Below are 26,537 nucleotides of genomic sequence, written 5' to 3'. Positions count from 1 at the left end.
AAGTAAATCCTGATTACAGACTGCTGTGAGGAAAAGCAAGCTGAAAGATCACAAGGCACTTAGTACTAGTCACAAGGTCAGCAAAATTTAGAGAATCTAACATAATGGACAACAATTTATTAACTTGTCAAGGTAGCATGCAAGGAAAAGCTTCTTAGAATTCAAAGCTAAATGGCAATTTAAAAATTCAGTCCACGAAGACTTACATAACACTATTTAAAATAACACTTGCATTCACCAGCAATGAGTGTTCTAGAATATCTTCAGTTAGACTTATGGAAGACTCATTTGGTTTAGAAGCTCCTTACAGTAAGAAAGCTGTTCTAAGGCCAGCCTGGAAAATATGAGTAGAGTTACAGAGGATATTTCCTGCTCCTTCACTAAGTTAAATGGTTGGTGGTACTGCAATACAGAAGTAGTTTACCATCCACCTTTGACACAATTTTCCAAAAGGCAACTCATTACCTTTGCTTACAAATACCACACTTAAAGTGCATGTATTTTAATTACAGTAAAATCACATCTGTAGTGGTTGACGGACAAAGAGACTTCTGTGCTGACATGTTCAGCATTTTACAGCTGCCTAAAAGTAAAAACAGACTGAAAATATTTCCACTGAATGGTGAGGGTAACAGATGAATAGCTCTAGCAGCTATAGATCTACCTAATGTTTCAAGCTTACCAATTAAGAGCCAGGAAGAGAGCAAAAGGTTCTGGAAAGATGCTGTGTGGCTTTCTTTCATAGTGAAACACATCAGGGCAAAAATATCAGGGCAAGTAGCTCATTGTTTTTAATACTGTTTATGACACTATTTCATTCTAGTATTGAGCTTGTGACTCAAATATCTGAAAAATGCTTGAGCTAGAAGTGTCTTTCTGAGGACAGTACTATATTAAGACAACTTCAAACACGCTAAGCATCTTACTGCCAAAGGTAATTTTAGACATCAGTATGCAGAGGGACAAAGCAAGAGTCCTATTCAACATCACCACAAAGCAGAATAAACATGCAAACAAAAAAGCCAAACTTGAAAATTGCAATTTCTCGCTGTGCGTTTGAAACTATTCTCTGGTGCATATTCTGGAGATACTGTTGAAAACAGATGCAGTTTGCTTTGAGGTCTACATGATATACACTAAGAAAAATTACAGAACTGCCGAACAATTTATGTACAACATAGAGTTTTCGCTATGGCCAAATCATCTTTGTCCAATAGCACATAATTTAAAAATACTCTTCTTTTTGGAATACTTCCACACTTACTAGAAGATGTTTCTAGAGAAGTTGTGGATTCCCCATGAGTGGAAGTGTTCAATGCAAGGGTGGATGGGGCTCTAAGCAACCTGGGCTAGTAGGAGGTGACTCTGCCCATGGCAGTAGAGTTAGAACCAGATGATCTTTAAAGTCTCTTCCAACCCAAACCATTCTTTCATTCCATGATTTCAGCAACCAGGGAAAACCTAACTGCTGCTATCTACTGAAGAAATAGCTTGCTCTTCCTCCTGGGACCCTGCTGTTCAGGCTACAGCCAGAGAACACCCAGAATACATGAAACCAGAAGACGATGGCAGCATTTCTCACACACAGTGAAAGTACCATGTTCATGAGAATTGGTATTTTATCAGTACTATGATTAGTACTATGAGACAGGAAACAACAGAATGATCAGTAGGAGTCACCGTACCAGATTAGAGACAGAACTAAAACTCACTACACAACAACTCAAGCTGGCTAGAAAGCTTACACTGTACTTTGCCTTTCTGTGAAAGTTACTAAAAGAGAACATCAACAAGGATTAAGTGAATCACTCTCCTAGTTTCTACTTGTCAATTAGAAATGCTTCAGCAGATCCTTTCAGACAAGAGCTGCTTATCTTCTACCCCAGCCAGAGGCACTCCCTGTGCACCTGTAAAGTCCCTTTGATCTACCTCATTTCTCCAGAGGGACTTACAGACCTGCTCCAAAACTGGCATACCATTCACAGTCTGGAAAAGGCTTCACTAGATATTACCCATAGGTGAACAAAGGGTTACTCAGCCATTATCTTTGTTCTGGCTATTGAGAACAGAACTGAGTAAGATTTTTCTGATTCCTCTTGCTAACATAAAAAGCTAAAAATTGGAAGCAGAAACAGAATACTTTAACACAGAAATCCATCCTTATATTCATAGATTTTAAGATGGAAAGCTTCTAGAATAATATAGGTCTCAGATGGCCACAAAATGATCCTTACATTAAGTCAATACCTGCTTATTGAGACAGATCAGATCCTTGGATTATACAGTAACTTATGTATCTTTTATGTATTCTTTTAACCATCTTTTAACAGGTGCAGTGATATTTACACATCTTTTAAGCAGTTTTACAAAGGGATATCCTTCCAGAAGTCTAGAATAGTTTGATGCTACTGTGAATGCTCTTAGTGACAGAAAAAAACCCCAAGCACTTCTATATATGCAGGCTGTATTAATCTTTTTTATGCTCTTTATGTTCCTACCAAGAAGCCTTCTAGGAGTTTAATTCACTCAGTGTCTGACATTCAAATGCAGTTACCAATTTGTAAAATTACAGAATCTGTAAAAATCTGAAAACAATTTCAACTGAAGACTGGGTTTGAAATGCAATGCCTAATGAATTACACACAGAATTGTCTTTCAAATGCCTTTCAGAACAAACAATACAGGAGATTTTCTTTAGCACCTGAAAAACTAATCTCATTGATTTATAGCAATTAATTAAGTATGTCAACTCAAATTACCAGAATTCATATTTTAATTGGTGAATCAGATATCTACACTAATCTCCTGCTCTTTGTCTACATTTAGGTGCTTTCTGAAATTTTTCATTATCATTGACATTATTAATTATGAGAACAGTTAGAAAATTAATTAATTAGAAAACAGTTCAGGATGAACTAGAGCAGGAACTCACAATGATGCCTCACTGACTACCCAGAAAGTGCTTTCAACCCATGGCAGTCAGAGCAGCCCAGTCTCAGAAGAGCAATGGCTGTCTAGCTTTTAATGAATAAACACACATACAGTGAAGTCAGCTTCCCGCAAAGTGCGGCCCCAAGCTTACTCCTCACCTGTGTCCACATGGCAACTCTGAAAAAGGGAAAACAAATACAGGACCTGTCTTTCTGCCACGGTACAGACAAACTCTGCATTCACTGGCAACAGAGGGAACTGGATGGAATTCCCTTAGAAATATGCTCACAAGAAAATTCCTTTTTGTGATGCAATACTATGACATCAAAAGTCCTTTCACCAACTTCATCATACAGTTGATTTCTGATAAGCTCCTAAGTAAATTACTTTCAAAGTTAATAAATAATTTTTCTTCCTTTCTTGAGGCCGAAACTGTGATCTGGTCCGTCTGTCACGGGATAAATCCGAACAGCCTGGCCATATCAACCCATTTTAATGACACGTCAACTTTTTACAGACTTCAAAACAAATTCTAAATCAATGTTTTTCAGCATGACACCTTTTGCTTTTCTGTGAACTTTGTTTGAGCCACAGTCAGACCTAGCAAATACAGCAAACCTAACTGACAGAATTAAGCATAAATGTGTTGCTTATAAGATCAATCAGACAGCTTCCTATAATCTATTTTTACCTCTTCTAATTTTAGCTCTTTCTTTGCTTTACATTTGTCAGCTGGGTCCCTGTCTTAGGTTTGCATGACAAGGTTTTGGTAGCAGGGGGGAGCTCCTGCTGGCTTCAGAAGCCATCACTGTAGCTCCCCCCTGCTTGACAAAGCCAATGCCAGCCAGCTCCAAGGAAGACCCACCACTGGACAAAATCAAGTCCATCAGCAATGGTGGCAGTGCCTCTGGGATAAAATAGTTAAAGTTAAAGGAAGGAAGAAAAACTGCACAGCTGCAGCTGAAAAGGAGTGAGAAAATGTGAGAGAAACAGCCCTGCAGACACTGAGCACAGAAGGATGGGGAGGAAGTGCCCTGACGTCGGAGCAGAGATTTTCCTCCATTCCATGGTGCCAACCACAGTAAGTCCACCTGCTGCCCATGGAGCTCCATGGGGGAGCAGAGACCCACCTGTAGCCGGTGGAGAACACGAGGTAACAGCAGATGGATGCCTGAAGGAGGCTGTAAACCCTGTGGGAAGCCCACACTCCAGTAGGCTCCTGGCAGATGTAGCAGGGCTCTTGGAATGTGGTGAAACAACTCAAACAATGCCCTGTTTTGCAAGCTATCAATGGTGGGCTGAGAGGAGGCATCATGTGCCAGGTTTGGTATTGAACTATGCTAAAACCAGTCTGTTTCACCAGCCCCCAACTAAAACCCTGAGAGTGGGCCAAAGACTTGGTATGGAAGTCCCTAAGATGAGCTGAAGACATATGACTGGCACTCAACCACTTTACACTGAAACAGTCCAGTCTGCTTCCATAGATTCGGTTCTTTTAACATATTCCTTCTTAAAGTGTGTGTATGAAGCTCCCTTCTTTGAAGTGGGAATGTCCCTTCACAGATATTCCTTGTGGCTGAGTGAAAGAGATCTGCCCACAGCTGCTGGTATGGCAAATTACATCAACCTCTATTTAATGACTGTTTCTTTTTGCTAGCTTCAATATAGCTAGCAAATATAGCTTTGACATAAGAGCACTATACTATACTAAATGCTAATAGTATTTTTAGCTTTTAAACTGTGTAGTAAATAATTCTGATTAAAATCTTTTATCTAATCACTTGTCATAACAAATCATTCATTTTACATAAATGTATCTGATTTGCCATCTTGAATCCTGTAGGACAAAGTAACTTAAAGCACTGACAGTGTGGGGCTAAGATCAGATCCAGCCTCACCGAGGCTTTTCTCTGTGAAGGAGTTCAGAAAGGAAGGGGGTCCTCTCTGCACCTCGTGACTCAGTGGGATGGCTCCTCTAGTAAACTTTGTCTGAAGCTCCCCCTCTCACTCACAACAACAGGACCTGTGGCCCCATGGAGAGAGGAGCCCAGACTGGAGCAGGTTTGCTGGAAGGATTTGTGACTCCCATGGGGGATCCACACTGCAGCATCTTGTTCCTGAAGGAACAGGGACCCACGTTGGAGCACTTTCTGAGGAGCTGCAGCCTGGGGAAGGACTCATGCTGAAGAAGTCCATGGAGGACTGTCTCCACTGGGAGGAAACCCATGCTGGATCAGGGGAAGAAGGTGAGGAATCCTTCCGCTAAGGAGGAAGGAGCAGCAGAGTCAATGTGAGATGAACTGACCATAGCCACATTAACAGCCCACTCATCCTGCTTGGGGTAGAGAACTCGGGATTGAAGTTAAGTCCAGGAAGTTGGGAGGGGTGGGGAGAAGGTGTTTAAAGATGTTTTAATTTTCTCATTATCCTACTCTGATTTGGTTGGCTATGACTTAAATTTTTTCATAAACAAAAAGCTTCAGTTTTTATTCATAGAATTATCCTAGGAAGGATGAATTTCATAAATTCTATGCATTTCTTATGTTAGTAAATACCTTGAATAGTTATAATGACCCTTAGCACTACTTTTGTAGATACACAGCCTGCTAGAATATTAGGTGATGGGAAATTAAAAATGCTAGTAACTTTTGGCATTTTTAACAGCATATGAATTAGCAAAGAAAATGGACCGAGATTGTAATTTATTATGAAACTTAATGATCTTGATGAGCTTTCACCTCAAATAGCCACTCACGCACCTCATGTAAATATACACTTACTGTGACAGTAATTATTCAATCACTGTCCCTTGTCCACCCACAATTTTTCTTGCTGAAAATTTCAAAGCCTTGGCAGATTGTTCAAAAAGGATGAAGACAGGAGAATAAGATACTTGTATAAACCAGGTGTAATCCTATTACATGCTGCTGACTGCCTTACTGACATATGCTCAACTTACCTTACTATCAGTCATAACGGTTTGCTTTTCAAAGCTGCTTATAAGAAAATTCTACTTATTTGTAAGTATTTTCCTTAAAGTATGAGGAAGGACCAGTTGTCAATCTACCAAAATTCCCACCATGGCAAACTATGAGAAAGTAAGCAATTCCTCATACACATGCAGCTCCAGCTGTAGGAACACATCTACACTCTGCAAACCTGGGACCTGGACACTGTAAAAGTGGTGCCTCCACAAGAACACTCCAGGACCTCCACCACAGAGAAGACCAGAAGAAAAAGGGCTAGCAGGATGCTGCAGGACCTATATGGTGGTGACTTTATTTCTACTTATGTCTCTCTCTTTCTCTTCACCCCCCACTCTTCCCTGTACCTCACATTTACTGTTAAATAAAATCTGTATTCTTGACCTTGGAATATGGTCTTGTTTGCACCTTCATTTGGACAAGACATCTTTTAAAACCCGAATCCTAGCAATGGTCCAGCAAAATATTACCACTATATATTCATTTGAAGGAATGTCAGAAAAATATGAGACCTTACAGTATGAAGAAAACAAAACTAGCAAAAAAAGCCCGTCAAAACTTTTCTCTAAAAATACTGAGCACATTTCCTAAGGCTTTGCTACTAGATGATGCTATTATCTTTCTTCCTGTTATTCCCCTTTGCTTCCTCTTGGTTTCCCCACAGCAGAAAGTAACCAAATAGAAGCAATAGCAGCTTGAAGTTAGACCTTTCAAAAGAAACAGAAAACAGGATAAAGAGGCAGCAAGAGATAATAAACCTGTAAGTCCACAAAAAATTTCATGAAAGACTAGAGGAAGAACAAAACAAAACAATACAAAAAAGAGTGAAAGGACTTAGAGAAAGGCCTTAAAGAAAAGGAACACTGAGGGAACTAACACAGAAAGACCCAGGTCCTAATGGACTCCATATACAAGATGGAACTTCATTTGGGGGAAGTATGGGCTTACCAGATTTCCCATGAGGTATTAAATAATCACGTGTTAGTTACTAGCTTGGCATTTCTTATTAACAAACTGCTTGGTTTATCAATGCAGCTGATAGTGTGAAAGAACAGAAAACTTATTAAAATCTCTGCACACTGTGGTAAAAAAAGATATTGCACTACTCCTGATCTGATATTTGTCATGGGAGGACTGACAAAACACTAAATTTTTAAAAACTCTGGAAAAACTATATTTGAGAGAACAACCAAGAACTTTTTCTCTCTTTTAATGCTCACTTAAGATTCAGCATAAAGCAACTGGAATCCTGGTGACTGCATGACCCCAGAGCATTCTGAAGAAACAACCATCAGAAGAATTTTAAGATGTTGGTAACTGCAGCATTATCAGTCAGAATGCAGATAATGGTTTTCTGATTGCCCAAATCAATTTTCATCACTAGCAGCAATTACAACTGCTATAGCAGACTACGTACAATACTGCAAGTAACACATTCCAAGAATATAAATGGGGGGATGCTGAGAAAACAGAACTGCTTAATTTAAAACTAAATACCATTGCATGCTGCATGAAGATGTCATCAAAACACATCTGAAAGATTACCCCTGCTCATCAGCCAATTAACTCATTCTGAAGTTCACATCTGAAATATGGAGCAAAGTAGAACTCCTGCATCTGAAGTCTATGATCTAAGAAAGTTTCAAACACATAAGGAAAGCTGCAAAGCAGCTCAGAATACTACCAGAACAAACCAAGGTGAAAAATAAACAAGTTTGACCTATCTCATACAGCTTACTTGTGAAATGCAATCATCTGCACAGTATTTATATGGATAGAATTGAGGAATGTGAATACACCTGGCTTTTCACAACCGAACAGGAAAAGACCTTTCAATCCAGAGAAAATACCCACTTCCCAAATAAACGCTTTGTGTGAAAGCTACTGTAAGCCTAAGGTCAGTATGTCTGCCTTGGCTGGAGTTTCCCACTTCAGGATTATGAGCAGAGGTGGAAAAGAGGGTGTAGATCTCCAGAAGTTCAGTTCCAGGCAATTTTTCTGTACTGTGTTGATTATGGTATCAAAAGACTGTGGTCAGCCAAAGGCAAGAAGAACTCCACGCTAATAAACAACGATTTGCTGTTCCAAACAGGTATGGAACACAGCAAATGAGCTTGGAGTAACAGCTTTAAATGTTGTGCTTTAGAGGGAGAGAAATTTCAAATACTGGTTACTAAACACTATTAAGGAGTAACACAGAGCAGATAAAAAAATGAAGTATCATTATTTTCCTATAGTGGTCTATTTACTAAGATGAAAATGCTCAAAGAAAGGTTTATAACATTTTAGAACTGCTTTATTTTTTTTTTCTTCTTTTCATACTGGTGGATCTGTTGCTCCAGCATTGTCTATTGCCTCTTACTCCTTGGCCAGAGTCAGGGAGGACTAAAGCCATCTTCCATGTTCTGCTCAGAGACTACTCAGGAGGGTGTTAAATCAGTGAAGAAACTGAACAAGAAATTTTGGAAGCCAGGAAGAAATGATGCCACTGTGCAAGACTAGCAGAGCTCCTGAATTGCTTTCCCTGTGCTCCAGCACACTGCCATGTGCAGGCAGAAACCCGATGGTGGAATCCTGCTCCTAATATTCACAAAGACAGGCAAAGAGTAAAAATGAAGCGGAGTAATATCTACCTCCTTTGCTCTAAAGAGGGGTGGATCTGAAGCAGCAACTCCAGTAAACACTCACTTCTGTGCTGAACCCCATCCAAGAGTTTTGGTGGAATGCTGCCAAAGCATTCCTCAATTCTACAACTACCAAGAGTTATTAGTAACTATATTATACAAATAAATTATTACAACGTAAGTAATGAGGAAGAGTGAAATGCATACTTACTCAGTTTGCAATTTTCATAGCCTAAACTTTCAGTGAGAAAACCTAAGTGTTTCTTTTGCGCCCCAAAATGCCAATTTTATTGTTGATTCTGAAATAAATAAAATTGTGTAGTCTTTAACACATTGAAAGCTCTGAAGCCCAGCAGTTGTCTCCAAAACCTCCGTTCCAATCAAACTTACACAGACATTCTAAAACCAACAATTTTTCCTGAAGAACAACAAATTAAACTGTGTCATATTCCTGGAGTCTACTGGAGAAATTTCATCAGTATTGCCCTAGAAATTTTAAGCAATCATTTACAATCAAGTAAGACAATAACTTTTGTGCTCCCTAACATGCCAGAAATCCTGTTACTCTGCTCTAAATAATCCATATTACATATTTCATCAAAAGCTCCCCTAGAACTGCAAGGCACCAATATTAGAAAAAGACCCCAAAAGTTTGAAGAAAAAAGAAGCTTTCTCTCTTCACCATAAATGTCCAAGTGAACACAAAACAAGGAATAAGGTATAGGTATATCAGTGGCAATGAAGATGCACTTGTGTTGACCCACTGTGCATCTACCTCATCCCAGCAGATCTTCAGGGAATAGGAGAGTATTTGCAAGGTCCACAGTCCCACTACTATGCTTCTGTGTCAGGTGTACAAAGAAATCACCTCAGTGACAGGTGAAACATCAGCTTTTGGCATGTAGAGCAGCAAAATCTCATCACATACCACATATGATTAAAAATAAGTTGTGAACATTATACTCACAAAATTCAATTGCCATAGCCATGGTCATTTAGTTTAAATGGTCAATCTGATAAATATGTTTGAAATCCTCAGTGTGCTGTTGGATGCAATGAAAAGGTTTACAGAAGCATGGGTAATTGGCAAATCAATCCATCAGAATCCTTACTTGTAACTTGTTCAGGGTCACAACACTGAAATATTGGTTTAATCATAGAAATTATTAATTGCAGAAAAGACAGGATGTATTACAGCTTTACTTAAAGCAATTCAATTGTTATATTAACTGGAATCAATGTTGTTTTCAAAAAGCAAAATATAGGTAACATTTCCATACAGGCATATAATACCCATTTTCAAATATTAACTTAAAATACTGTACGATACCTTGATTTTAAAAAAATGCTTCAGCATACAAGTAGTTCAGAATCAGGAATTCATTTTCCATTTCACAACTTGACTTTGAAATGAAATTACTAAATTAGTATGTTAAGATGTTGATACGCCAAATTACTCTGTTTATTCACAGAGCTTCTCAAGGAAATTCAAAACACTCAAACCTTGCATTGAATAAATAGAGCTACTTACAGCTTTTGGATATGCGTCCAGAACACAAGAGTTAACAGACCAGAATTTCTTCTAAACTAAGGTTAATGAGATTGTTTTAAGAAACAAGTTTGACTTATTAAAAGGGATCAAATTGACATGGTAATTTCAGTTGTAAGCGCCTCACACTAAACAAACTCCCAGTTTTTGTAGAAGAACATGACCTCATTTTTTGCTGTTCTTTGTGGTTTTCAGAGTCAAAAATAATTATTGATGAAGAATAATTTTAAGTTCTGAGGCTACTCCAGCACAACACAACTCTCTCCTCCTTAAGAACAAACTCCACAATCTCAACATCCTCCAGACCATCAGAATGATCTGGTCCTGAAACCCTGCTCTAGCTCCAGAAATCACAGGGAGCTAAAGCAATGCCTCCTCAATACCATCCATGAGAGGGTCATGAGAAGTGACCAGAACAATGCTTCTTCATCATTAACCACCATGAGACTTTCACAAGAAAACTGTGACCCCAGTGATCAAGGGGATTTGGGAACCTGGATTAATAGGAGAGACAAACCAAATTCCTCCTTTACTCCTGTAAACCTCTTTTCCACACTGAAATTACTGTTCACATTCACAATGAATCCAGTGTCTCCAGCCTAAGCACAAGCTGTGGGCTAGATCTCAAGAAAAGGGAAATTCAAGGCAGAAGCAGAGGTGATATAAACACAGTAACTACAGGAATTATCCACAATGGATGAAGAATTTTCACAATATTGTGAAGTGTATATTTCTATCAGCCACACCTACTCAAGGGATTTGACTTCTCCCTTCCTGTTTAAATTTTCCTACATGGTGCAAAGATTTCTTGAGCTACATTTGGCAAGTCTATCTCAAATTCCACGAGGGGGGATGCTGGAGATTAAAACAAAATGGTGTGTTTAAGCATTTTTCTGGTTAAAATCTCAACAGAGTATGGTACAAGGACAGAAAAGAGAATGCTATATTGAGCATTACAGCTTGCAGTGATGTGATATAGGCAGGTATCAATGCCTGAATCTGCCATATCTTTGAGCATATGCCCCTTGTTCACCCATGTGTTTTTTGTAGATGTGCTCACAGCAGAAAGATTCATTGGGACTCTCAAAAATCTTAAATTATATATATATAGTATATATTTTGTAAAATCTCATAAGCAAGCACTAATTCCTGTGGGAACAGCAAAATATATTAGGGAGAGAACAGGAGAGAAAGGGAGGAGAGAAGTTAAAGCATATTTATTAACCTGCTGATGCTGTTGATCTTTTAATGTTCTATAATTATTCAGCAAGCATTCATTCCTGAGAAAAAGCACCCCTGACAACCGAGCTCTTGGATTTCTTCTACAAGTCAGTTTTCCAGCTGGGTAAGAATCCCCATCTTCACTTTTGTCCAGTGAAAATAGGAAAAAACAGTAAGGAGTATGTCTCAGTAAGGACTATGTGTTCAAGCTGGATTTCTCTAAGTTTTCAGCAGGCTACATTTTTCTTATGGACCTTAGATAAACAGCTTTTGCTCTGCTAGTCGAACTTTTTCAGGCTTTTGTTTTGCTTTGGACACCAGCATGGTGTAACTGCTACAGGACTGCCAAAACCTGAATCAGTGCACTGAACTGTCATGACTGAGCAAGTTTTACCTCCTGACACTGCTTACAGATGACTTCCAAATTATTTCTAGCAGACAGCAATCAGTGACTTCTTTTAGGGACCAGGTATCACTTCCTGCCCGCTGCTGGGAGCTGATAGTTGAGGATCACCTAACACATCAGTGCTGGGCAGGGAACATCCTGACTCCTGCTCTGCTCTCTCCTGCTGAAGCACAGACCTGTTTAGCTGCTCCCAGAAAATTCCTTTCCTACAAAAACAATTTTTTTTAAAAGAAATCAACATCTTCCTCACTTTACAATTCTCAACACATCAGTAGTGCTCTAAGGCATCAGGGTAGCAAAATACTAAAATCACTAAAGGAGAAATACAGTCCTGTTTAGCTTCACTGCAGCTAACAGTTGCTAGCAGGGCAAGGACCTTTAAATACTGGTTGAAGCCTGAAAGTACTTTAAACAGATTAAGAAATCAGTATGTATAGATATATACGCTTTACTTCTTGCTCAAAGACTACTTCTTGCCTAATTTTCTCCAGACTCTCTTCAAGTAAACAGTATTGAAATTTGTTGGAGGGTTTGAGGACTATAATTTAATCAGTACTGAGTGAGGACAAAGTATGTGCTTCTTTTAATCTTAAAACATTTCATTTGTAAATATCACATCAAATTCTCAAAAAAATGGGAGACAATTAAATATCTTAAGATTATAAAAAAAAAATCAAAACCCTAAATTTCCAGTTTTTCTTCAATAAGAACATATGAGAAGACTTCTTTTACCTGTTTTCAGAGCGTTTTGCATGAAAATTTATTTAATGGTCATAAATACCTAGAAATACTTTCTCCAAAGCATCCTTTAACAGTCTTCACTTCTTACTTAGTTTATTTATTACATGGAGATTTATCCAAGGTGGAGTCAATAACACTGCAGCTACCTACTCATCTAATCTTCTGCTCAGGCACACTCAGCAGAGCGTGCCAAAATCTGGTTAGTCAATTCCAGTTGCAGCAAGCCTGGCCTGTCCCAGCATGATAAAGGCTCAGCAAAATCTTCCCTGCAATTGCTCCTGCAGCACCAGAGGAAAAGAGAGGACATCCTTCCCTCCTGTAATTTTTCTTCACTTTTTTTCCCCTAAATTCACAAAGAATTATTATTTAATACTAAGAATGGGAAAGTAAATTTCTTTTTTGGTCATGTCAAACCTGGCAGGCTGTGTACTAGTGAAAGACAGCAAAATAATACTTTGTAACTCAAGGAGTTTGTAACCTGAGGAAGATAGTTAATAAAACAAACAAGAGGATAAAGCAGATAGATGTGAAAAACAAATTATGACCACAGCTGCTCCTAAGTGACTGGCTACTCATAATTGTTGATCTAGTCCTTTTCTCCAGCTGCTAAACTGCATTAACATGACTAAAAATACCTTTTCTACTTTTTTGGCTCTCCTTATTGCTTTCCCTTTCAAGAAAACATTACTAATTACCAAAGGAGTAGTGTATGGCAAAGTGGGTCACAAGCCATATTATGAAAGTACTAGTGAAAATGTTATCATTTTTGGAACTTCTGATTTAGGGAGCATATATTTTCTAAACTGGTTTATGTTCCAATAGTTTCTGTGTTTTACCATTTCCTCCTTCTTTATTCCCCTGGGTATCATGTACAAGCTGCTTGAGTCATATCCCACACACACTATGGAGAATTTAAACTACTATGGCCTCGAGTCTAAGATCCTGAGAAGCAGGCAGTGCTCTTAATTAATTCCTCAGACACCCAGCAGACAGAAACTGGCACCTTTATCTACTGTCTACTGCTCCCTTCCACTTCCAGGCGTGAACATCCCAGGTCCAAGCTGGCAGCCTTTCCCAGTGGAAGCATTTTCCCTGAAATGAGCCACACTGAAAATGACAGGACTTGGCTGCACAGAGTTCTGGCAAGAATAGCCTCTAAACAACAGAAAAAGCCCAACAGTTTTCATCAAGGAGACATGTCAGCTCCCGGGGCTTGCACTTTATTGCAGAGTGTGAGACAAGTGCTTCCGGAATAAAATGAAATCAAAGCAATAGCAGGTTTGCACAGCTGGTACCCTCAAGGAGAGAGAGCATGTGCCAATCTCACACCAGACCACCAGTAGTAAATCAGCTTTCCAAATGCAAGTGCTGCACAGAGGAGAGGCAGGAGTGCATAAAATTGTGGGCTTGGGGCTAAGATTCCACATTTAACCCATACCATGCCCATGGACAAACAACCCTCCCCAAACACAAACCATTTCTCAACAGGGATAAGCTTCATTCACTTTCCAATAGCATTGACAGATTAATTCACTTGGCCAAAAACAGGATAGGAGATGTACATCAGCAAGCAGATAATTTTGAAAGAAATGGATTTCTTTCCACAGCTGCTGAATAACATTCTATTCCCTAAAAAGAGGCAAAAATTAACAAGCAGTATTCATGAATGTGATACAGCTTGATTTGATCAATGTTTTCTCCCTTTATTAAGATGTTTGTTAATTATTCATTCCATAATTTTCCTAAAATGCTTGCTAAATGCATTAAAAAGTATGCATCTTTATACATTCAATTACAGGCAGAAAATTTCTATTGCTTGATTGAGGAGTCATGATGCCAACAGCTCTCATAGCTTGCCATCTTTGAAGGCAGAATCATACTTAAAACTGAGAGTAACTAGGCTTTTCATCTGAAACTGTAATTACTTTCCACTTCAGAATTACACAATGGAGCATCTTCCTATGCTTAAGCCTCCTAGAGCACAGCCAGCTTGCAAAAATCAGACAAAGAACATTATCGATTTTCTCAAAGGAGTAAGATATTTGCTGACTGTCAAGAAGAAACTGTAACTATTCATGTGTAGCAGAAGTAGATGCAGTGTCACACACCACCCTGTTCATATTCCAGAAATCACTGCAGCTGAATGAAACCTCAGTTTATTGCAAACTGAGTAACATGAAAACGTAGAATAGCCTCTGGGAAATTAGTAACAAATACATGAAGGAAAGGATAACACAGGTTTTGTTTGGGGTAATGAGGGGAAGGAATGAACTTCAATGTAAATACTTGCTATTTAAAAAAAAACTTCAACAGAAAAAGGTTGGAGCGAGATTTGGCACATAAAAAAATAAACTCACTGCCTACAAATTATAAACATGACCCAAGTGAAAGAAAAAAATGGTATCAGTACTTCAGCTGAAATTGCAGCTCACCTGATATACATAATGAAGAGGATGAAATTCCAAAAGGTTTCCATACATTTTATATATTTATACATACATAAACACATATATTCATGCCTTATCAGAATCCTTCTTTACCAAGTTATTAGAACCACATGAGAGCAAGGGAGCGAACAAACAATGCCTTTAAAGAGCAGTTAATCACAACACTGTTTATTAAAGAAAGGAATGAAACAATTGAAAAACCATTTCAAACCTCAACCAGTAGCTTGATCAAAACAACAGAACTCCTTACCTGTGCATTCTTATTCCTGGCTTCTCTCCTTGCTGCTTTTTCTTTTAGCCTCTTCTCCTGAAATAAACAAGATGTACAGTTTTAAAGAAAAGTCCGGCACTGTTTAGGATTTTTTAAAACATTTTAAGATTAATGTTGAGCCATCTAGGTTTTTTTAATGTACACATGTTAGACTGGTGGTATTCACCCTACATGTTACTGAAAAAAATAAATGAAAGATCTGTATAAGACACTATTCATCCTTCTTGCTCTTAAAGGAAATCATAAAACTACAAGAATGATTGAACCTCATATTTTTATCAAGACGTATTACTCTTAAAGGAATAATGCAGCTGAGTAATTTAACAGAGCTAGTATTCGTCTGTAAAATAAGGTAGTTAAAATGATACTAAGCAATCCAATTTTTCTTATTTCTCAGTGACTTAAAATGAAATCAAAGCCACTTAAACTAAAATGAAACTTTTCCTAACTTCAGAATTGCTAAAGTAACTGGGGAGTGACAGCTAAAACATCTTCTCCCTTTCGTATCTCCATTACCAACAAGCACCTTACAAAAGCATTTGCTTAGTAATTGCATTGATTCAGAAACCATAACAAAGTTCTCCTAACCAAAATGATTCTGCTACAGGAAAATTATCTAAATGCAGTGATAAAACTTATCCAAAGGTGCCTGCTAGATCTGTCAGCATACAGAAGTGCCCAAGATATTTAAATCAAATTACATTTATTGCTGCTTGTTTTCTTTATTCTTACACCAACTGAAGTATTAGCTCTATACTGGCAGGTCCTTGTAATTGAACATCCCTTAAATTCTTTATTTCATGAGGAAAAGACAGAAATTCAAGTGAGAGCACATCCTCTAGAAAAGCACATGGCTCCCTCTTTTTATCTTAGTGATCCTGATGACATTGGTATTGAAACTTTTTTATGCTAGCATAAAAATGTTTCTGAAATACAACTCAGTTTCTCTGAGCAATATAGGCCACCCTGGCATCAGCACATTTAGACTCAAGTCCACATAAAAGGAGACATTAACATCAGTCCAGGGTCAGCACTTCAGCACAGAGAAGGCTGAATTGCAGTTACATATCAGCTCACTCATGGGAGTAATGACAGAGCTACAGCTTCAGCAGTCCTGGTGCCATTTCATCACAATGATGCTGCCAAAACATATTGGTGGGTATCACACAAAGTTGTTCAGAAAAGCAGTGTTTGACTGCAGACGTGGGAAAAGGAGAACACAGCCACCAAGATTTTCAAAGTTGGTGTCTAAATTCAGGGCCTTTTGAGACATTTGCCAGGTATGTGCCATTTTCTATTCTTCCAATTGCCCAAACTACAGAAGTGTTAGCTTATTTTCAAAATACCTTTCTGTGTAAGTCAGCCTCTTCCCTCCAAATCAAAATGAAACAATTCCCCAACGTTTTGTGCAAAGCTGTCTGACTCAAACAACTCAATACAACAAACTCAGAGTTACATGCCAGGGCCTTTAATGCATGCTGGGAAACAAAACAAAACAAACAAAACAAAACAAAAAACAAACAAACAAAAAAAACAAACAAAGAACAAACAAAAATAAAAACCAAACAAAAAATCAAAACAAACAAAAACAAACAAACAAAAACCAACCAAAAAAACCAACACACTACTGTAGACAGATACCACACAGCTGCCTTATTATTTTAAGTACGTTAGAGTATCAAAAAGAAAAAAAAAGGGGGGGGGGGGGGGGGGGGGGGGAAGAGAGAGAAAACAAAATTACATTTAAGACCACAAGTGGATTATACCGGACAACATAAGCCAGGACCAACTACTGTCTGGACTACATGCAGTTCCTCCAACAAGGCAGACCTATGCATCATGGTCATAACATGATCATCCATGTTACAATTTCTTCTCTCCCAAGACAAATTTATATAAGTTTCTGACCCCTTTAACTAATGCTTTTCTAATTATTTACTTATGTTTTTCATTTCCTCTACTTTAACTGGTTTAGCTGTACATTCTCCACTCTTTGGGGTTCTCTCATTTTTCTGCTAAAATTGTGGTAATATTCAAACTTTACCCCTCAAAAACAGAGAACACAGGTAGAAAGTAATACACCGTATGTTAAAAAGCAGCTTTTGACTTGGGACAGTCTAGAAAATTTTGGATAGAAAAATTCTGATAGAAAAATTCTATGGTGTATGAAATGTGTTTTAACTACAGCTACAGGCTTGAGCAAATATAGCAGCAAAGTTCCTGCTCAAGGGATTTGTAACAGACCACTGAGAAGACAGCTATGAAAGCAGAAGATTGACGTAAGGACACAGAAGAGGAGTACACAGGCAGCATTATAAGCTATAGTCTCTAAAGGACAGTGAAGATACAAAAAGATTCTAAAGTTAATAGGTCCAGAGGCTGAAATAAGGAGCACAAGAGAAAAACAAGACAGAGAAGCAATCACCAGGAGATGCTGTCAAGATTTGCTCTTTTTTTTTTTTTCCCCAAGCAGTGGGGAGAGAGGGTTTGGATACTTGTCAGTGAAAAATAAAAGCAGATTTTGCAGAGGGTGCTGGAGCTAGGAGTGCATTTCAGAGGACAATGTCCTAATCAGGCCAGATTCTGCTGCTTGACACTAACACACTCTGAACAACACTGGGCATTCACAGGGCCACAGGATCATTCCAACTGGGAAGAACATCAGGAGGTCTCTGGTCCAACCTCCTGCTCACAGAAGAGTCAGCTCTGAGGTGAGGTCATGCTGCACAGGGCTTCATCCAGCCATGCCAAAATCCCAAGGCTGGAGACTGCACATCATCTCTGGTCAGCCTGTGCCACAGCCTGACTGCTCTCACACAGAAAAATTCCTCATAAATCCACGCTGAATCACTTGTTTTAACTTATGGCCATTGTCAGAGGTTTTGGTCCATTTCATTTGTGACATGTTAATATACTAATCTGAACACTCAAGTGAAAAGCCACGTAGATATTTCAGTGTATTCCACAGATGTATTTACAAACCAGGTTCTACTCTGACAAAAATATATAATTCACTATACATCTAATTTCCACAAACCCACACTGGCTAGTATTATATTCTTTTCATTTAGTTTTTCATTAATAGTATTATACACCTTAGAGACCTTCTTGGTCAGCTTTTAAAACTTACTGCAAATTCTCTTTTTTTTTTCATCACTCTTACAAAGCTACTTAAAAAGGATGGTTATAACTTCAGTAATCAAAGTGATGAAAATTTTTAGTCATCAACATGTAATATGGTTAAAGCACTTGGCTTTAAAGAAGAGTTGCAAACCTTCTATCTTTTTTTGCACTAGAACAGACAACAGAAACAGCTCTGCCTAAAAGGAGCCCAAACCATGGAAAAGGTTGTGTCTAATATATGGAAGAACTACTCACTGTTCTTAACCGTGAAGCTAAGAAGTCTTACATTGGCTTCTTTTCACATGTAATCCCCCCCTCCTTCTACTGTTGGGTTTTAAAACAAAAACTCATGTAATTCTTAAAACTCCAACACAATTAAATAAATATTCTAACATTTACATTCCATGTTCTCAACTTGAGACAGAAAAATAATGACTAGTACCATGGAAGCTCTCTCTAGCTGGTGAGGTCAGGAATATGTGAAAGACACATTAATAGAGAGCTTAAACCCCAAGTTTTTAGTTATAAAAAAGTTAAGTCCAGCAATTTTGAGAGTTCTTTCCTCTCAAAGGAAATCCCCTCTTCCTTGGACTCTCTTCTTTCTACATTTAAGAGTTCATTTTACATTGTACAGAGGTTTTACTGCAATATAAAAAAAATACAGTGTTTATTTTTGTTATTTCTATTAAGAACAGTTTTGTTTCATACAGTAATTTTTCTCTTAGCTTTTTTCATGTGTAAAAAATTTGTACAATAAAAGTCTCCTTTCTTTCTTTTAAAAATACTTATGCGTAGGTCAGATTTACATTCAATAGATTCTTTTAGCTAGTAACAAGCTGTTGTTTTTCCACCCTAAAATTTCACTGACCTCTTCTATTTCCTTACCTGAAGGCAAATAGAAGTTTCACTCAACAAAACTAATGCATATTATGGCATATTTAGCTCTCAGAGCATTAAAAAAGCCTGTGGAAAATCTATTTCCTGGAAAAATTTCATGCTCATCTGAGTCCTCTGAAGTCTTTTTATTTAAATACTCAAGAACTCCCTCAGGTTTTGATCCATCATTTTAACAATAGATTTTTAGTAACTATTCCTTTACATACCATAATTTGGAGCTACCAATCCATTCTAATTAACAGCTGAGGTAATGGTCTACCACACAACAGATCTTCACAGCTGACCAAGCTCTGGAACAAATCACTCCAGTGCCTGGAAAAATCTGGCTGTTGTTTGCAAATACATGTTGGTCAATACTGGAACCTTGTCTGGGTATCCAACTAGCTCTTGTTATTTTAGTGGGACACAGGTAAATTCAGTCAGTTGTGCTACAGAAAACACAGAGTTGTTCAAAAGTTCAGAGTAGCTGTAGCTCTCATACAGTGGTATCACCATAGTTAAGGGCTGGTTTGCACCAAAATTTTGAAGTACAAACGTGCTCTGGAAACTGACTTAATAAACATGTTTCCCACATTTTTGTTCTCCAAGATTTCACACCAAGCTTGAATTGTTTATATGCTCATGGCTCATTGCTATATTTATATTGCTATGTAGCTTAATAGTCTCCTTACAGAGACTAGAAAACCATCTACATGCAAGCACTTCTCCAACCACCAAAACAAACTAACATTCCTAACTCAAAGATAAAACTGAATCAACTTATTAGTATTTCTTTGAGTATTATTTTTTGTTTAAAAATCTTGGAATTAAGTACAATTTTGGTTACTATTAAATAAACAAATCTTAATGCCCTCAGGAAAAAAGCAGAAGTATTTTTATTGTTTTGTATTTGTTTTGTTGTGAGGCTTTTTTGAATCTCAATGTTTGGTTTTAGAAACCTATTAAATAATCTTTTTAAGCACCAAGGTACATAAACATAATGATGGAAGCCTCATCTGTAAAGCTGATGTTTATTTAAAGGCAGGGAAACTGAAACACCCAGTAATCATCAATTTAAGGCAACACAGAGTAGGCATCAAAGGCATGTGAAAAACAGCACAGGGACAATCTTAAACATTAAACAAGCACTGGAAAAAGTCTTAGAGGCAGTGGAAAAAAGACATTCTCATTAAAAAGAAGAAAACAGAAGCTAGCAGAAACTGATCCTTAAAAGGACATTCTTGGAACAAAACTAACACAAGAAACCAGTGGACAAAGATCAAAATTATTCCTTTCCCACTTAGACCTGAACACAGTGAGTATGTTTGAGGATAGGAAAGTTTTTCTAAAGCTTTTAAGTGAGTTGGTTTAAATATGTACATGGATGAGAGGCTGGCCATGAGCTGTCAGTGTGCTCCCACAGCCCAGAAAGCCAAACGTGTCCTGGGCTGCATCCACTGGTGGGCAGCAGGGCCAGGGAGGGGATTCTGCCCCTCTGCTCTGCTCAGCCCCCACCTGCAGGGCTGCATCAGCTCTGGGGTCCCAGCACAGGGAGAACAGGGACCTGCTGGAGTTGGTACAGAGGAGGACAATGAAGATGATCAGTGGGCTGGAACACCTCTCATACAGAGACAGGCTGAGAGAGTTCAGAGTGTTCAACCTGGAGAAGAGAAGGCTCTGGGAAGACCTAATTGTGGCCTTCCAGTCAGTCAGCTGGAAAGGAACTTTTTACAGTGGCATGTATTGGGCAGGACAAGGGGTAAAGGCTTTAAATTGAAAGAGATTTAGATTACTTTAGATTGAAGATTACAAAGAAATTCTTTACTGTGAGAGTGGTAGGACTGAACCTACACATACACAAACACATCATACAGTGTGAGATAAAGGTAATACTAATTCAAAATACAGCTTCAACAGAATTATATGATGAATGAAGTTACTTAAAGTTTAAAAGTAATGTTTAAAGCTACTTAACAAGAAATCAATGGAAGTTACACTGCAAAACATGCTAATATATTCTAGAGAAAAGTAGAGGAAAATGGGCAGTGATGCCCTTCATCTCATTTTGTGGCTGCTTTAGGCTTTGAAGGGATGATACCAGTGGAAAATTCATTATCTATAGAGGCCACAGGCTCCTGAGCTGTCTTAATGCAGCCACCCATAAGGAACCACCCAGCTCAAACACCAGGTCTGAGAGAAGGCAGAAGAGCCCTGCACATATCTGTGCCTGCTCATGCAGGCACTCAGGATCCTCAGCAAGCAAAGGATGCAGCCAGAAGCTGCAAGGGTGCCTCACAGAGCCTGACAGACAGAGGTCAGCATTTTGGGCAGTTGTTCCACTACATCCACCAGCAGGACAAGCAGCCTGGCATGGAAGCTCCCTTACAGCACTAGGGCAGGTAAAGGCCCACTTTAACGTTATGCCTGAACTACTTCAGCCTCCACCCACAGCTGTGTCCTCCTGGCATTCATCTGACTACTGTGTACACAAACCAGCTGGCTGGAGCCTGGTGCTAGTAACATCAAGGTTGTGGGATCAACTGCCATATGGGCCATTCACTTCAGAGCTGGATTCAATAGTCCTTGTGGGTCCCTTTCAACTCAGAATATTCTGTGATCTCATTTTCTTATTTTTCACATTAATAAGATGAGGTCAAGAACTCTGATTTTGCTGCAAGACTCTCAGAAAACATCCAAGGACACTTCAAGCTCTAACTGTAGCCCATTCAGCTGCTGAAGTGAAAGATAAACAAGCAAGCCCTTGCCTCCACTGGCACTAGAGGGAGACCAGATGGATGCTGCTGCTAAGGCTGAAACAGGATGCTTGTCAATCCACTTCTCAGTGTCCATCCCTCTTATCTTAATAGCTGTGCATCTGGAGCATAACAGCAGCACTGCCTGCACACAAAAGCTATGGAAGAGCTCAGAAAGGCTTTCTAACAAAGTAATACTCCCTGATTTATTTTACACATCTCTCCATCTATATTTTTCTTTGCTGTTCAGCTGAGCACTCCTCTCAGCAGAAACCTCTTTCCCTTTATATTTTGCTCCTATGCTGGCTGGCACACTCTTTACGTGAGAGAATTTTATCATTCTCACCCAGCACCACATTAAACCAACTGTACACATGGTAATCTGACAAATTCCACCTCAAAGTGCAGGACTATTCAGGTGCTTTAATAAAGAGCATAATCCTGCATTGCAATTTTTACCCCTTCAGATTACTTCCTTGGAAATATGATGCAACCTTCTTTTAGAATTAATCTATGACTGATTTCAAACAAAAAAATACTGCTTTTCATGGCAGCATTTATTCTCAACCATATTGAATGGCTTGTATTATATAACATCTATTTTACAAAATAAAAAAATCCCTGGGGAGCCTTTTCCATTTGTTGATCATGATATATGGTATTCAATGATTTATTACAATACACTACAACTTTCAGAATTATTTTATAAAACTATAAACTGAACATGTTTAAATCTTAACTACTCTGTCATCAACAGAAATCACTTGCAAAAGCAGGGAGGTGGATCCTAGAGTTCCATTGGGAATGGGGCTGCCAAAGGAAGGAGTAAGTCCTAGGGATACAATGGTTGTAGGGATACCCTGAATGTAAAAGTGCAGTTTGCAATGATAGCCTGTTACAACTGAGACAAAGACAAGAAGGAGAAGAAGTATTAAAGTGAACATGAAATACACTAACCCTAATGAGCAGTAAGGCAGACAGTAGCAGAAGATGTGAACTCCTAAGTCACTGACAGATGAACACTAAAGGAACCACACAAGCACAACCTTGGGAAGGTTCACACGGAACTTTGTAACCGGTAAGAAAAAGAGAAAACAGGTTATCTATGTTTATCAGCCCCATGGGAAAGAGCAAACTTAAAATGGAGCATTTGAAAGGCACTATGTGACTGAGCAGAAAGAGCAGCATATGGAAAAACCCAAAGGCAGTGACTACACAGGAGCCCTATGATGTAGGTATGAAATCAGACACACTCAGGATCCACTCTACTGTTTAATGTATTGGTGAGTGTGCTTATCAATCAGAAGAGTGAGATCTTAATTCTGCTAAGAACATCAACCCTTACCAGCCAACAAGAAGAAGTAATTTGTGCTGGCTGTGCTGTACATGTTTACGTGAGCACAGCCTCTCTTGTCTCTGTGGATATCCAAAGTGTGTCTTGTGTGTGCCCCTCTGTGCAACCCACATGCAGGGGGCTCATTCTGCAGCCTGAAACAGCAGCAGGCTTCATCAAAAACACCTGCAGATGAAACCACCTGAGTTCAAACCCAAGGGATTTGGGTCCCTTACCAGTCTGCAATCTCCCATTTTCAAAAATGAATTTTAATCAGAATTCAATATACTCTTGATGAAAATGACAACTTTTTATTTATGATAGTCCTTACGTAAGTCTGGTACAAAGAATTTTCTCTTTTAGCCTTGGAAACAGTTAATAGAGTAATAATATTTGGGAGAACAAACACACAAAGGGTAAAACATTGCAGTGTTTCCTCCTCATTAAAATTATGTACTATGCCACTAACAAATGCATTTAGGGCACAAGTGACAAACCAAAGAAAAGTATTCTGTTTCAGTACCATTTCTAAAACAATTCTGTATTTTCCACTGAATTAAGAACAGCATAAGCAAAACTTTGAGAACATAATAGCCCTAAACTTCAAGTGGTACAAATCAAGATCCCTTTCAGTGGTACAAGGGCCACAAAATCTCTCCAGATTCCTTAGAGCAACATCAGTATCCCAGGAAGATTGTGCAAGGAGTCTCAAAAATATGAAGTATATATTACATTTAAAACACAGACTTGTGGTACAGTGCAGTACCTTCTGAAAGATCCCCTGTCACCCACAGTCTGAGTCATCTCTCTATAAATATATTTATTTAAGGTCTTCCAAGGAGGTACAGAACTATTGCATCTTGCAGTATCAGACCCCTGAAGACAGTCTCAGCTTGATTGCTACTAATAAATAAATAAACAAATAAATAAATTAAATAAAATAAAATTATATTTTAAAAAATATTCTAGCCTTTAAAAAATTTCTAGCCTTCAAAAAAATATTCTAGCCTTCTTCTCACACTGATCATTCAAAATTCACAGTGTATCTTACTGGTGGGAAAGCGAGGCAAGAAATAAGGCTCCTATTCATTTTTCCTTCATCGCCAATGGGCATTTTCTGAGCTTGAGCTACTACAGGGAAAGAGGTTATTAAGAAGTGAGATGAATCCCTCTCTGCTACTATTTTCCTCCTAACAACACTACATTTTCGGTTGAAAACTTGAAAAATGGAATGCCAAAACATGTTCTGAATAGTTTATTCATTTTTCCCTTTATTGTTGCTTATAACATTTTACACGTTTCAAATGGCTTTCATTAAATACCCATTAATGCAGAATTCTTTTCAAATGAACAGTGTTACTGTCCTTCCCTTGTGCTCAATCACTAAAATTTACTTTGCTTCCAAAACTTCAGTAAGCATTAATTACACTACAATTATACCTCAGAGTTTAATTTACTTCTATCCATCTGATTTTCAGTTCTTCCATATTTGCAGAGGAAGAAGAGGATAATAAAATGTGAGACTTATGAAGGAAACCTAATTATAGTGTAGATGCTTTGCAAGTTGCCACAAGCCTTAAGGCGCTGCAACACACAACTCTTCTAATCCGAGCATCTCATGAATGCATCAAAACATTTTTCTGATCGTACAGGAAACTGTGCTCATTTAAATTACATTCACAAATGGATTTAAAAGCAATGGCCTGTGGATACTTCTGAATAGTTTTGTTCTTCATCAGGAACAGTTTTGCAAGCAAAGTTCATAATAAGCTTATGTGCCATGTTCTCCTAAAAAAAAAAGCTATTTTGGAGATGTTTTGATTTTAAGAAGTTAATTTTTTTTGCCAAAGACCTTTAATCTTCAAGATTATACTACAAAAACCATAAGAACCATCTCATTGAAGATGACCTATAATAGTACAAGTTTTATGAAAACACTGCTTTTTCTACATCCACTCATTATCTAAATCAAAACCTGAACCCACCTGTAGATAAAAAAAACCCAGATCAAATAACATCTACATTTATAGCCTTCTGTAAATTATTTGTTATTCTAAGTCAACATTTCAAAGCCAATGTAGAGACTTCAGGTATTAACACACATTCGGCTTGAGGGGACTTTATGATTACATGTACACAACTGAGTATCAGACTGCTACATTTGATTTATACAGAATGAAAATGTATTTGTCTCTAGTGGTCTGTTAATCTTAATAACTTTAATAGATTTAGCATGTTTCAAAATGTGATTTAAAGAAAAAAAAAAAGAAAAAAACAACTGCCACACACACCAGGAAACTGCACCAGGTATCAGCTGCAGTAGGGAAGAAAAAGAACTAAGAAGAGCAAATATGAATCAAGATATATTTGAAACTTGATGTATGCGAAGGAACAAAAGAAAGTTAAGCTGATGAAAATGTTAACCAGAACCAGAAAGGAAAGATTCAACCATGGCTTTTTCAAAAAGCTAGGAAAAAGAGAGTTGTAGGAGAATTCACCAGCCAAGGCAGAAAACCAAGAAACAGTTGTCACATCTGATATTGGAACTTGTCAATATTCATGTCAAATAACATGTCAATGGACAAAGATCTTCAGCAGTCTGCTTGCAGGAAGGAAATTTAAACAAAGATGGGAATTAAATAATTTGCATTACTGCAGAAAGGACAGGTCAGATAAGAGAGTTCATGTTACAACATGATGTATTTTGGCTCACAGTGAAGCACAGAGGATTTTAAAAAGAAGCAATGACAGTCACAAGTGATGGATTTAGGACTTTATGAAGGGTTCTGCTGAAAGCCAGCAAAGGGATATATAAGATGGGATTAAAATATGTGACTTTAAAAAGCTCCTCTTTCAATGACACAAGAAAGGGCACTAAGACATTCACCCTTACACAAAATCCAAAGTCATGAAAATAAAGTCTCCTAGTCTTTTTACTTCTCTCACATGCTTTACTGGTAACACATTTGAATACTCATCTTTTAGGTTTCAACCTCTCCTTCCAGATGAGGGCAAAAAATTACTTAGACCACTTGCTTGTCAGGCTTTCATAAACAACCAAACTTTTAATAGCAAATTCAGACAATCATCCGGCACCTGATCAGGCTTCTTCAGCATAATCATGATACACAGACCTGCACAGTTCTTTCATATCACTGAGATGTAAGCCAAAGATTCAAACTCAACTAGTATTTGCTCCCAAGTTATTATCTTTTGGTAAGGGAAACCTTATGAGGTGGGAGAATTTTTAAATACCATTGGGAAGTCAATGGCCATGT

At 38.1% G+C, this 26,537-nt stretch overlaps 1 protein-coding gene across 3 annotated transcripts in view; it reads right to left on the bottom strand.

Annotated features, from left to right (window-relative positions):
- DDX10 (DEAD-box helicase 10) overlaps positions 1–26,537 on the bottom strand; it is a 153,694-nt gene that overhangs the window by 23,778 nt on the left and 103,379 nt on the right. Inside the window, exons 16-18 of one of the 3 annotated variants that reach the window (XR_008429510.1) lie at positions 15,154–15,210; positions 12,607–12,734; positions 11,852–11,921 (exon numbers count right to left, since the gene is read on the bottom strand). Coding sequence is in view for 2 of the 3 variants with exons in the window: in XM_053936179.1 (XP_053792154.1) it covers positions 12,708–12,734; positions 15,154–15,210 (84 nt within the window). In the remaining variant the exon portion in view is untranslated. Of the gene's footprint in view, positions 1–11,851; positions 11,922–12,562; positions 12,735–15,153; positions 15,211–26,537 lie in introns of those variants that run through there. The other 2 variants (XM_053936179.1, XM_053936178.1) reach the window with 2 other exon arrangements.

Source organism: Vidua chalybeata, chromosome 2 (assembly GCF_026979565.1).
Source record: "Vidua chalybeata isolate OUT-0048 chromosome 2, bVidCha1 merged haplotype, whole genome shotgun sequence".
Taxonomy (NCBI): domain Eukaryota; kingdom Metazoa; phylum Chordata; class Aves; order Passeriformes; family Viduidae; genus Vidua; species Vidua chalybeata.
Note: the sequence above shows the minus strand (reverse complement) of the source record. Positions and strands in the feature narration are given on the sequence as shown.